The sequence below is a fragment of the Larimichthys crocea genome, unplaced genomic scaffold (genome assembly GCF_000972845.2).
Source record: "Larimichthys crocea isolate SSNF unplaced genomic scaffold, L_crocea_2.0 scaffold268, whole genome shotgun sequence".
In the NCBI taxonomy this organism is placed as follows: domain Eukaryota; kingdom Metazoa; phylum Chordata; class Actinopteri; family Sciaenidae; genus Larimichthys; species Larimichthys crocea.
Window position 1 is genome coordinate 22,701 of NW_020853535.1, and position 13,336 is coordinate 36,036.

At 40.6% G+C, this 13,336-nt stretch overlaps 1 protein-coding gene and 1 pseudogene across 1 annotated transcript; both read left to right on the top strand.

Moving 5' to 3' along the window:
• The first annotated feature begins 1,041 nt into the window (after positions 1-1,041).
• On the top strand, positions 1,042-2,865 carry LOC109140028 (fish-egg lectin). The gene is made up of 5 exons (XM_027275939.1): positions 1,042-1,222; positions 1,347-1,583; positions 1,674-1,894; positions 2,008-2,132; positions 2,421-2,865. The coding sequence occupies exons 1-5, from the start codon at positions 1,168-1,170 to the stop codon at positions 2,560-2,562; spliced, it is 780 nt and encodes a 259-aa protein (XP_027131740.1). The 5' UTR covers positions 1,042-1,167; the 3' UTR covers positions 2,563-2,865.
• Positions 2,866-9,548: 6,683 nt separating this feature from the next.
• LOC113744878 (fish-egg lectin-like) lies at positions 9,549-10,478 on the top strand (annotated as a pseudogene).
• The last annotated feature ends 2,858 nt before the right edge of the window (positions 10,479-13,336 follow it).

The window sequence follows — 13,336 nt, forward strand, 5'->3', positions numbered from 1 at the left end:
GCTCGTTACAGCAGGTAAATGACGGCGTCATCGACTCCTAAATGGGGCTGATAGGCAAACAGGGGGTCCAGAAACGTCCTCACCTGTGGCCTCAGCTGGGCTAGGACCAGTCTCTCCAGGACTTTCATCACATGGGATGTGAGGGCGATTGGTCTGTAGTCCGCTGGGTCGGATGGCCTCGGCGTCTTGGGGACTGGAACCAGGCAGGACGTCTTCCACAGCATCGGGACTTTCTCCTGACTCAGGCTCAGGTTGAACAGATGTCTCAGTACAGGAGACAGCTGGCTAGCACAGGTCTTCAGGATCCTAGGAGTGATGCAATCAGGGCCTGCTGCCTTTCGCTGGTTCAGTCTTTCCAGCTGCCTCTTTACCTGGCCTGTAGTCACCGTTGGGTGGTTGATGTTGATGTCCTCAGTGGGGGAGGTGAGGAGGAGGAGAAGGACAAACAGGTGATGGAGTCAGTTCTCCAGTTGGAGAATATGTCTGTTTCCATTGCACTTTGTTGCGATTTGCTTTTATTGATACACCAACTGTTCCACCTCAGCTAAAGTAATATTTTAAATAAAACTGAGGGACAGAGACCAACCTGCAACATGCAAAATATTTGTGATGTATTTGCATTTTGTTGAACTTCAGCCACAAAGTAGCAATTGTCCATCTTAGAATTTGCAGGTCAGACGTCACCACATAAGAATTCAACAAATAAATGATTCCATATATTAAAATGAGCTTAAGATTAATTTTAGCATATATGTGGTTTAACTTTTGTTGGAGTTGGCTGAGAGAGAGGCGTATGACAATTTTCAAATAGAAAGCAAAATAGTTTTCATTAGATCATCTTACCTCGATATACAACACAACACAACACAAGTACAAACACAAGTTCACCTGTGCAGTGTGTCTTTTTCTTGTGTTACCTTTCTGTAACACAAGAAATGTACAATGTACAACATCAGTACATCAGTGTGTAAATACTCATTTTTCTTATAGCTTCCCTGAACTGCCTGAAAAACCAGTTGTGGCCGTAACTGATCCTGTGTCAAACCCATGGGTCCATACTATAAAAGTCAGACAAAGTGATGTGTCATAGGGCAGTAGCTCAAAAGAGATATAGAGGTACATCAACAGTTTCAATGCTGAACACAGACCCAGAAACACAGAGACAACATGAAAGCTGTTGCAGTCCTCTTGCTGGTGATGTGTCACCTGGCCGTCAGTCATGGTAGGTCCAGTTTTTCAAATAATTTCAATAACACAGTTGTTTGTTGATACAATTAAAGGTTTTTTTAATTCTTTAAATGGATCTACATTTTCCACTTACATCACCAATGATTTTGTCTTCACAGCCTGGAAATGCAGAGCAGCCCCACAGTTGCCTACTATAGTGCAGATTGATGCTGGACAAGGAAAAGTAGTTGCAAGAGATGCAAGCTACTCTGTGTATATGCTGTGTGGAACGACTTGGTTCAAACTGGGCTCACCTAGACTCAAGCATGTCACAGTAGGGCCTGGAGGAATCTGGGGAGCTGACACTTCAAACAGGGTCTACAAATATGTAAATGGACAATTTCGAGTAGCTAGTGGTACGTATTGTTGTTTATTTAAATTTAAAGTACATACAGTAAACAGTCACTGCTTGTTGATTAAATGACCCATAACACTGTGTTGGACAGGTCTTTATATGCAGCAGGTGGATGCTGGAGGTGATGGTCAGATTGTGGGAACTACTTACAACTACTATGGCTACTGTCTGAGAAGTTACCTTGCTGCTGCCTTCACTGGAACGGGCTCCCTGAGCTGGACTTATAGTTCAATTTATTTGAGGTACTACAGCTGTGGCCCACTATACGGATGCTGGGCAGTCGACACCAGTTTTCGGATCTGGTTCACAAAGGTTGGATACTGCAACAACAATAAATTCCTCTATGTTGGTGTTCTTCTTAAGGAATAATTACCCCATACACTCATTAATCATGACGTCTCATTATGTATTCTTCTTTATGACAGAAAATGGTACCAACCAGCTGTGGCATCAGTAGCTGGAAACGCATTTCAGGGGCTGCAAAGATGGTTGAAGTGGGGACTGATGGAACCGTCTTTGTAGTGACTCGAGGCGGCCACGTCTTTCAAAGGTAAGGTGTAAAATTGCATTGATGATGCAGCACTTTAGCTATACTTCAGCTACAGTTTAACCATAAAGATGAATAGAAATCACAGTTGCACAAGGATAAAACCAGTTGTCTAAAATAATGTGTATGACCAAAAAGCTTTCAGCTGCTACTGTCAAAACTTGAAGGAAAATCTTATATAAGGGTAAATAATGTCAAAGACAGGAGAGTTTTAAAAATGCTCATTAACAGTTTAAAAGAGAATCAGTTTGATAGTTTTATAGATTTCTACATCCATCTCCTTCTCAACAGAACTGGCATCACCAGCGGTCGTCCACAAGGCACAAGCTGGACCAAAATCAAAATGTGTTTGTCCATCCACCATCTGTCCTACGACCAGAGCCGTCTTTGGGTCGTGAGCAAAGGTGGCATTGTCATGCAGTGCACTCAGTAATGTGTCTGCTGTCCTCACTGTAATCTTTTCTCTTTCGGATGATTCCATGACACAATGAAAAAATAATCAACTTGTTCTAATGTGGGTCTTCTTTAACCGTTCCTCCTTACTTGACAACAGTCAAAAATCAGGTTCGGAAATAAGTTGATTCTTTAATGATTCTCTCTTGATGATTCAGCAATGATGCACAAAACTCTATAATTAAAAAAACTCCTTTAGAATGAAGCATGTTAACACATGTGACATCTACCTGCTGTACTTTCTGTTGCATTAAAAATGAGAATAAAAAAACAATAAAACCAATTTCCTGTGTGTTGATAGATTTAATGATGTTGTTACTGTGTTCATACTTTAAGAAAATGGAAGTCAAAAATTAAAATATATGTATCATTTCCCATTGATTTCCAAATACTGATACAAGGAGAAACAGTTCCCCTCACCTCACAGGACAGTACCTGTTACTGCTGCAGAGACTAGTTAATCTTACTGATCAACACTGAAGTGTTTTTAATTGTCATCATTTGAGTCCTGCTGGTCTTCAAGGAATGTCTGACACTCATCTATAAATTTGCTGCATAATTCATATTTCCACTGAAGTGAGAGGCAGGTAGCAATTTAGTCATCATTTTACTTAATTTTTGTTATTTTTGTTAATTTTTACAGTTTATTTTAGAGAAAAGTTAGCCTGTACACAGGATTTTCTACCCTACAGTGTATGGTATGTGTACTCTATGCACTAAGGTTATCAGTACTTACAGCAAGCTGGATATTCTACAAATAAAGCAGTCTAAATCTTACCCACTGGACCCGTAAAAGCCATGAGATATTGTGATGAAATATCTCCATATCTCTCTTCTCATGAACAGATTAGAAAAAAGTTTTCATTACCTTCTTTTGTCTTCTTTACTGCCAAGAAAAAATATGATGCAGGAGTCTGTTCATTCTGATGGAAGCTGCTCAGTGATGCAAGACAAAACAAACATATTGCCACATTGCAGGACCCATAAAGCAACTGCACTAGAGACACTGACTAGCAATTTGGCTGAACCCCCTGCTGACTTTATGACACCATTGTCATCAAGTAGTTGCCCTCAGTGGGAATTGCTGGGAATCTGTAAATGACATTATAAAGAGTACAGCCCAGACCTGCTCTATATGAAAACTGGCTTGAGATAACATCTGTCATGATTTGGATCTATATAAATACATTTGAATTGAAACCTTAAGTATGCTGACGACCTGGTGATATTAGACTTAGTGATGAATGAAGATGTGCTCATAGCATGATGAAAATTATGACATTAAATTTATGGCAAAAGTTTAATATCATAATAGTCAGAAGTAAACAGGATAGGAAAATACACATTTTTCCTGTGTTTCACGTCCTCTTGTGATATGCAAGGAAATTAAATACCATGGCCATTCTCTCAGTCATGAGTTGAATGACAGAGATATTCACTGACAGTGAAAACTAGATATGCTCAGGCCAATATGTTGCTTAGCAAGTTTAGGTTCACAATGAACATTGGCATTAATCTACTGAGAGAGGGCACCCTTGAGCCAATAATGTCATAAAGACCTATGACACATGAAAGCAAATACTGTACAAACTTGGTTACACAAGACTATCCACAATACACATCAGTTGAAGCCACAATGGTTAGTTAGCATTTTGAAATCCAAATTTCTTTGTAAAATCAGAAAATCAGAGGCTGAATCAGAGATCATACATTACATAAGATGATTTATCACAGATACATATGGATAGAAAATGAACCTGTTTCTGTCTGAGAGGTGTCCTATATCAAATTCTCATCAATATGAATAATTCTTCAGATTCTCCTCCACAGTGTGATGCGATTTGATTCCTCAAACAAGACGAAAACAATTTGGTGCAATTTGTTGTTGAGTTGGCCAGCCAGCTGCTTACCAGGGTTCACGTGTGATGTATGGGTGATGAGAACTGAAGGCCTGCAGGAGGCTGAGCTCAGTGAACGCTGCACTGAAATGAATCATCAGTTGAGAGTCTCATTTCTCAACAGGGTCTTCATACTGAATCCCAAATACCAGCAGCTGCCGTAGTGGAGCCTGGCTTTGCCCGGGTGATCTTATGTTATATATCATCCTATGTTCCCCATTAAAACTTCAAGTCCTGGAGTGACAGTACATCTTAGATCTTGTCATCCCAGTGACACCCCACCTGAGAGTCTTGTGATACCAGACTATCAGAGATCTCAGCACTCACCAATCACCTCTTCCTGGTTTCCTGTCCATCTCCAGCTGTTTCTGTTTAATAAAGACAATAAAAATTCACAAAATTGCCTTTAGCTTCCCTAAACAATTTTTTCTCTAAAGATCATTTCTGAAGAATGAACTTTACTACATGATTTCAATTTGAACCATGAGTACAACCTGAAAGTAGCTTGAGGGAATGCAAAACACATAGTGAGTCAGCCAGTCTGTTGGAAGATATAACACCTACCTGATGCAGATGTGACTTGACAACATTTTTGAGAAGATAAACATTTGTAAACTTTCAACAACAAAAACAAAATTAATATCATTTTTTCTCCTGTCTTCTCCTCCAGGTTTTCTGTTGTAACTAGAAGACACAAAACTCAAGCAGGAATTTTCAGTTATCAGCCTTGATTGGACGTTTGTTCTATGATTATTTTTTAAGATTGTTTTTTGGGCTTTCATTAGATAACAGCAGCTGTAGACAAACAGGAAAGTGGTGGAAGAGAGAGAAAGATGGGATGACAAGCTGTTTGTGTTCATGTCAAATCCCTCTGTGTGATGGCAGGGTTATAGCTCTGCCTTCAGGTGTGGCCATTTGGTTAGAAAGACACAAGGCAACAGTCTTTGCCTCTTTGTATGCACTGTCTTGAGAAGAAAAATGATACCAGTGGTTATTTGTTCAGACTTAAAACCCTGTGTTTATCATTGGCCTGTCAAGTCATCATCATCTTTAGGTTATGCCTCTGTAGACACTGTAACAGGAGCCAGCACACACCCAAGTTTCCTTTTTCATACAGACACATTTATGACCCACAACATTAACCCTCTCCTCTTCTGTCCTGATGTCTTCACTTCAGATATTAGGGCTGTTTTCCAGGTGCCCTCCAGGTAAACTCTAGTGACTGATATATCCCAGAGAAAGCAGAAAAGACACAGGCTCGATGAAGCAGCTTACAGTCCTATCAGAGAAAGTAGATTTGGGAGCCTAACAGTGATTATTCCAGTTTGTGTAAGACACAGGATGAGACACTTTCTTGTTACTGTGCTGTTACTGTACTGTTAATGGTCAAGGTACTGACCATTTACAGACCACATAATTACACGTTTTAAGGGCAGCTTTTCTTCACCAACCTAACAAGTTTTTCTTTGCCACCGTTGCTGAATAGAATAGAATAGAATAGAATAGAATAGAATAGAATAGAAAGCTTTTGTTGTCATTGTACAACAGACATAGTGTGAGCACAATGAAATTACAGGGGGCTTCAGCGAGGTGCTGGTCCTAATATAGGTAATAGTATAGTATAGCATCAGTATAGACAACAATAAAACCACAGGGTGTATTCATAAAAAGCGAATGCTGCATCTTGCTTGTATTTGCATAGCACATGGTAAAAGCAATTACACAATTATTGCACATGAGGTTATTGCTCGTGACACACAGATAAGATTATTGCACAGGAAGTTATGAAGTAAAGTTATTGCACAAGAGATTTTGCATGTTGGGGGGGCTAGTGCATGTGTGCATTCAGGATGGTTATTGCTTTGGGAAAGAAACTGTTCCTGAGTCTCTTTGTCTTGGTTCTAGTGCACCTGTAGCGTCTGCCAGGGGGAAACAGGTCAAACAGGTGGTGGGCGGGATGGGTGTTGTCTCCCACAATAGTCTGCACTCTGCTGAGGCAGCGAGATGTGTAAATGTCTTTGAGGGAGGGGAGGGGGCAGCCCACGATCTTCTGCGCTGTCTTAACCACTCTCTGGAGCTTCTTCCAGTCTGCCTCAGTGCAGAGGGAAAACCACACCGAGGAGCAGTAGGTCAGGATGCTCTCGACAGAGGAACAGTAGAAGGTTAACAGCAGCTTCTGATTGATGTTCTTCCTGAGCACTCTCAGAAAGTGCAGACACTGTTGAGCCTTTTTGATGACAGCCTTGGTGTTGTAGACCAGGACAGGTCAGCAGAGATGGTGGTGCCCAGGAAGCTGAAGGTGCGCTCTCTCTCCTCTAAGTCACCATTGATGGTGAGGGGAGATGGATCTCCTCTATGCTTCCTGAAGTCCAGGATGATCTTCTTACTCTTTGTGGTGTTCAGGGCCAGAATGTTCGCTGCACACCACGTGGACAGCTGCACGATCTCATCTCTGTAGGCTGACTCGTCTCCTCCTGAGATCAGCCCCACTACAGTCGAGTCGTCAGCAAACTTCATGATGGTGTTGCTGCTGTGGGCCGGTCTACAGTTGGAGGTGTAGAGGAGGGGGCTCAGCACACACCCCTGTGGGGAGCCCGTGCTGAGTGTTCGGGTGGAGGAGAGGTGGGGGCCAAGCATGACTGTTTGGGCCCTGTTTGTGAGGAAGTCCTTTATCCAGCTGCAGGTGAGTGGGGGAAGTCCGAGGTCAGACAGCTTGCTAACCAGGATGTCAGGGATGATTGTGTTAAAGGCTGAGCTGAAGTCTATGAAGAGCATCCTGACGTAGCTCTTCAGATGTTCCGTGGCTCAGTGCGGTGTGAAGAGCGATGGCTATGGCTCTTCGGAATGCTGCTCATGGTGGAATTGTGTGGGTCTCTGTAGATAATATTATAAAGAGTACGGCTTGTTATGATTTGGTGCTATATAATTGAACTGAAATGTGTAGTTTTAAAGAAATGTGCCAACATTTTGTGTTGTAATAGAAACTCTTGGTAGGATACAGTCTTTTCCCTTTGCCTTTCCTTGAGTGGTGTGTGTGTGGGTTGCTGGGCATGGCTTGCTGGTTCCTCTCCTCTGCCAATCAACTCAACCTGAACAGCATACACTCCGGTTCATTCATTGGTTTGCCCCTTTGTGATTCATGTTAAAGCCTTTACGCATTTTTTTTCTTGCTTCCTGTTTTTTGTTGCTTGCCTGAACTCTTAGTTACCTGTGTTATTTTGTGTGCAGCGTCACCTCTACTTTGTCTAGACTGGCACCTCACTTTCAGTCCAGATTTTTCAATGCACGCCATTCCCCAAAAACCTCCAGCTAAGCATCATCACCAGTCCATCTCTTAAACTGGTTATACCTACCTGCTCTGTGTTGTGACAGACTGGTCCACCAGTTCAGCTTAAACAACAACTTTTTAGGCAGATTACCCCAGTATACATGTTCTGTGTTCATATGCTGTAGATACAATTATGTACAGTACAAACATATGAATCACAACACGACATTTACAGCCCTCATCCCTCTGCCCGGACAAATTTTGATTTTTTCCTCAGCAACCAGGATCACAAACCTGTCCAGACCACAGTCCGGAGCATGTACACAGTGTTTTATCGGTAGTTTCCTACAATGTGACACATGTACAATTTAACAATTTTCGATACAAAAACATGCACACTTCCTTGTGCATGAGCACATTTGCACATGTAAGTATTGAAATATCTGGATATGCTATCCTGACAGAAACCAGGATACTGTGGCACAGTTTCTGATTATTCTGTCATGGTGTTATGTTTGTCATTGACTCAAGTTGCATGATACTTAGTAAAATAAGAGATACAGTAATAATGATCAACAAGCTGAAATACAGGGAAAGTATGACAAGTGCAGATCATAAATTGTATTATTGCTCTTGTTCAGGTGGAGAAGCTAAATCTAACTTTTCAGAGTTTAGACAGCTGTTTTAAGGCAACCTGTCAATACAGAGTACACATGAGAAGACAGGATGTTGAGAAATGAAGACACATTTGCACACAGATGATCAGAAACATGGAAACTGTTTGCATCTGTGAACAGGATTCTGTCGAGGTGTCAAGGATATACAGTATCAGACTCAAAACCATGAAAAGCAAATGTACAATTCGCATGTGTAAACATCACTGAGTGAGCACAGTAAACCTGTTCTAGCAATACAAATAATAAATGGGGCTCAAAATTCAGAAACAACAGTGCTGTCTGCCATTCAATAATGTTTCTGCTTAAGACGTCCTTTTAAGGTTTTTTGCTACAGTGGGTTTTAAATGTCACAATAATTGACTGATATTCTACTTATCTCAGTTGCAGAAAAGTTTGCAATGTGTACTGTTCTGAGATTGATAGGACAAACAGGTGATGGAGTCAGTTCTCAGTTGGAGAATAGGTTCCTTTCCATTGCACTTTGTTGCAGTTTGCTTTTATTGATACACAAACTTCCACCTCAGTTAAAGTAATATTTTAATAAAACTGAGGGACAGAGACCAACCTGCAACTATGCAAAATATTGTGATGTATTTGCATTTTGTTGAACTTCAGCCACATAATAGCATCGTCCATCTTAAAATTTGCAGTCAGACGTCACCACATAAGAATTCAACAAATAAATGATCCATATATTAAAATGAGCTAGATAGATATTTTAGCATGTATGTGGTTTAACTTTTGTTGGAGTTGGCTGAGAGAGAGAGGTGTATGACAATTTTCAAATAGAAAGCAAAATAGTTTTCATTAGACATCTTACCTCGATATAGTTCAACACAACACTAGTACAAAACAAGTTCACCTTGCAGTGTGTCTTTTTCTCTAGTTACCTTTCTGTCATAACATCAGTACATCAGTGTGTAAATACTCAATTTTTCTTTAGCTTCCCTAACTGCCTGAAAAACAAGTTGTGGCCGAACTGATCCTGTGTCAAACCCATGGGTCCATACTATATAAAAGTCAGACAAATTGATGTGTCATAGGGCAGTAGCTCAAAAGAGATATAGAGGTACATCACAGTTTCATCACTGCTGAACACAGACCCAGAAACACGGGAGACACCATGAGAGCTGTTGCAGTCCTCTTGCTGGTGATGTGTCACCTGGCCGTCAGTCATGGTAGGTCAGTTTTTCAAAAAATTTCAATAACACAGTTGTTTGTTGATACATAAAAGTTTTTTTTATCTTTAAATGGATCTACATTTTCCACTTATCACACCATGAATTTTGTCTTCACAGCCTGGAAATGCAGAGAGCAGCCCCACAGCTGCCTACTATAATGCAGATTGATGCTGGACAAGGAAAAGTAGTTGCAAGAGATGCAAGCTACTCTGTGTATATGCTGTGTGGAACGACTTGGTTCAAACTGGGCTCACCTAGACTCAAGCATGTCACAGTAGGGCCTGGAGGAATCTGGGGAGCTGACACTTTCAAACAGGGTCTACAAATAGTAAATGGGCAAATTTCAAGTAGCTGGTGGTACGTATTGTTGTTTATTAAAATTTAAAGCACATAAGTAAACAGTCACTGCTTGTTGATGAATGACCCATAACACTGTGTTGGACAGGTCTTTATATGCAGCAGGTGGATGCTGGAGGTGATGGTCAGATTGTGGGAGCTACTTACAACTACTATGGCTACTGTCTGAGAAGTTACCTTGCTGCTGCCTTCACTGGAGCGGGCTCCCTGAGCTGGAGTTATAGTTCAATTCGTTTGAGGTACTACAGCTGTGGCCCACTATACGGATGTTGGGCAATCGACACCAGTTTTCGGATCTGGTTCACAAAGGTTGGTACTGCACAAACAATAAATTCCTCTAGTTGGTGTTCTTCTTAAGGAATATTACCCCATACACTCATTAATCAGAGACGTCTCATTATGTATTCTTCTTTATGACAGAAAATGGTACCAACCAGCTGTGGCATCAGTCGCTGGACACACATTGAGGGTCTGCAAAGATGGTTGAAGTGGGGACTGATGGAACCGTCTTGTAGTGAATGAGGCGGCAACGTTTTTCAAAGGTAAGGCATAAAATTGCATTGATGATGCAGCACTTTAGCTATACTTCAGCTACAGTTTAACCATAAAGATGAATAGAAATCACAGTTGCACAAGGATAAAACCAGTTGTCTAAAATAAGTGTATGACCAAAAAGGTTTTAGCTGCTACTGTCAAAACTTGAAGGAAAATCTTATATAAGGGTAAATAATGTCAAAGACAGGAGAGTTTTAAAAATGCTCATTAACAGTTTAAAAAGGAATCAGTTTGATAGTTTTTATAGATTTCTACATCCATCTCCTTCTCAACAGAACTGGCATCACCAGGGTCGTCCACAAGGCACAAGATGGACCCCATCACAAAATGTGTTTGCCCATCCACCACTGTCCTACACCAGCGGCGTCTTTGGGTCGTGACCAAAGGTGGCATGTGTCATGCAGTGCACTCACTAATGTGTCTGCTGTCGTCATGTAATCTTTCTCTTTTATGATTCCATGACACAATGAAAAAATAATCAACTTGTTCAAGTGGGTCTTCTTTAACCGTTCCTCCTTACTTGACAACAGTCAAAAATCAGGTTCGGAAATAAGTTGATTCTTTAATGATTCTCTCTGATGATTCAGCAACGATGCACAAAACTCTAAATTAAAAAAACTCCTTTAGAATGAGCATGTTAACACATGTGACATCTACCTGCTGTACTTTCTGTTGCATTAAAAATGAGAAAAAAAACAATAAAACCAATTTCCTGTGTGTTGATAGATTTAATGATGTGTTTACTGTGTTCATACTTTAAGAAAATGGAAGTCAAAAATTAAAATATATGTATCATTTCCCAGTGATTTCAAATACTGATACAAGGAGAAACAGTTCCCCTCACCTCACAGGACAGTACCTGTTACTGCTGCAAGAGACTAGTTAATCTTACGGATCAACACTGAAGTGTTTTTAATTGTCATCATTTGAGTCCTGCTGGTCTTCAAGGAATGTCTGACATCATCTAAATTTGCTGCATAATTCATATTTCACTGAAGTGAGAGGCAGGTAGCAATTTAGGTCATCATTTACTTAATTTTTGTTCCGTTTAATTTTTAACAGTTTATTTAGAGAAAAGTTAGCCTGTACACAGGATTTTCTACCCTACAGTGTATGGTATGGTGTACTCTATGCCCTAACGTTATCAGTATGGTTGTTGTGGTGCAGATAGCACTGGAGCTGCCAGTGAGATGAGCACGTTTGTGGCCAAGAAAAAGACTACACAAATTTGAAGCACGAGGTGCTGCCCAACACAACATCCAAACCAATGAAAGTGATGCTTAACTCACCCAAATTTGTCAGCTTGTTAAGGCCAATGGTCGGATGTCAGTAATAACCAATTGCAACAACCATTGACCATTATTCAGGAAGCGTAAAGAGGGCTACTGCTACTGCTCCATTGACAAACAAGATCTGCTAGGCCTCTAAGTCCAACAAGTGTCTCCCTTGGTCCAGGGGGAAACCCCAGCTCTCAGAAGAATCCTGCGTCTTGTGATGATGGTCCCAAGGATGTATCAAAGAGAACTAGAAACAGCATTTGATGCAGGAGTCTGTTCATTCTGATGGAAAGTGCTAAGTGGTGCAAGCCAAAAAAAATATTGCCACATTGCAGGACCCATAAAGCAAGTGCACTAGAGACACTGCCTAGCAATTTGGCTGAACCCCCTGCTGACTTTATGACATCATTGTCATCAAGTAGTTGCCCTTAGTGGGAATTGCTGGGAATCTGTAAATGACATTATAAAGAGTACAGCCCAGACCTGCTCTATATGAAAACTGACTTGAGATAACATCTGTCATGATTTGGATCTATATAAATACATTTGAATTGAAACCTTAAGTATGCTGACGACCTGGTGATATTAGACTTAGTGATGAATGAAGATGTGCTCATAGTATGACGAAGATTATGACATTAAATTTATGGCAAAAGTTTAATATCATAATAGTCAGAAGTAAACAGGATAGGAAATACATTTTTCCTGTGTTTCACGTCCTCTTGTGATATGCAATTAAATACTATGGCCATTCTCTCAGTCATGAGTTGAATGACAGAGATATTCACTGACAGTGAAAACTAGATATGCTCAGGCCAATATGTTGCTTAGCAAGTTTAGGTTCACAATGAACATTGGCATTAATCTACTGAGAGAGGGCACCCTTGAGCCAATAATGTCATAAAGACCTATGACACATGAAAGCAAATACTGTACAAACTTGGTTACACAAGACTATCCACAATACACATCAGTTGAAACCACAATGGTTAGTTAGCATTTTGAAATCCAAATTTCTTTGTAAAATCAGAAAATCAGAGGCTGAATCAGAGATTATACATTACATAAGATGATTTATCACAGATACATATGGATAGAAAATGAACCTGTTTCTGTCTGAGAGGTGTCCTATATCAAATTCTCATCAATATGAATAATTCTTTAGAATCTCCTCCACAGTGTGATGCGATTTGATTCCTCAAACAAGACGAAAACAATTTGGTGCAATTTGTTGTTGAGTTGGCCAGCCAGCTGCTTACCAGGGTTCACGTGTGATGTATGGGTGATGAGAACTGAAGGCCTGCAGGAGGCTGAGCTCAGTGAACGCTGCACTGAAATGAATCATCAGTTGAGAGTCTCATTTCTCAACACATTTACTTAACAGGGTCTTCATACTGAATCCAAAATACCAGCAACTGATGTAGTGATGCCTGGTTTCGCCTGGGTGATCTTATGTTATATATCATCCTATGTTCCCCATTAAAACTTCAAGGCCTGGAGTGACAGTACATCTTAGATCTTGTCAATGGAGGCGTCCCTGT

Bases quoted from the DNA above. Each gene is read 5' to 3' on its own strand.
- LOC109140028 (XM_027275939.1), top strand. From the start codon at position 1,168: ATGAAAGCTGTTGCAGTCCTCTTGCTGGTGATGTGTCACCTGGCCGTC. The intron at 1,895-2,007 runs GTTGGATACTGC...TCTTTATGACAG, and splicing joins TTCGGATCTGGTTCACAAAG to AAAATGGTACCAACCAGCTG. The intron at 2,133-2,420 runs GTAAGGTGTAAA...CCTTCTCAACAG, and splicing joins GGCGGCCACGTCTTTCAAAG to AACTGGCATCACCAGCGGTC.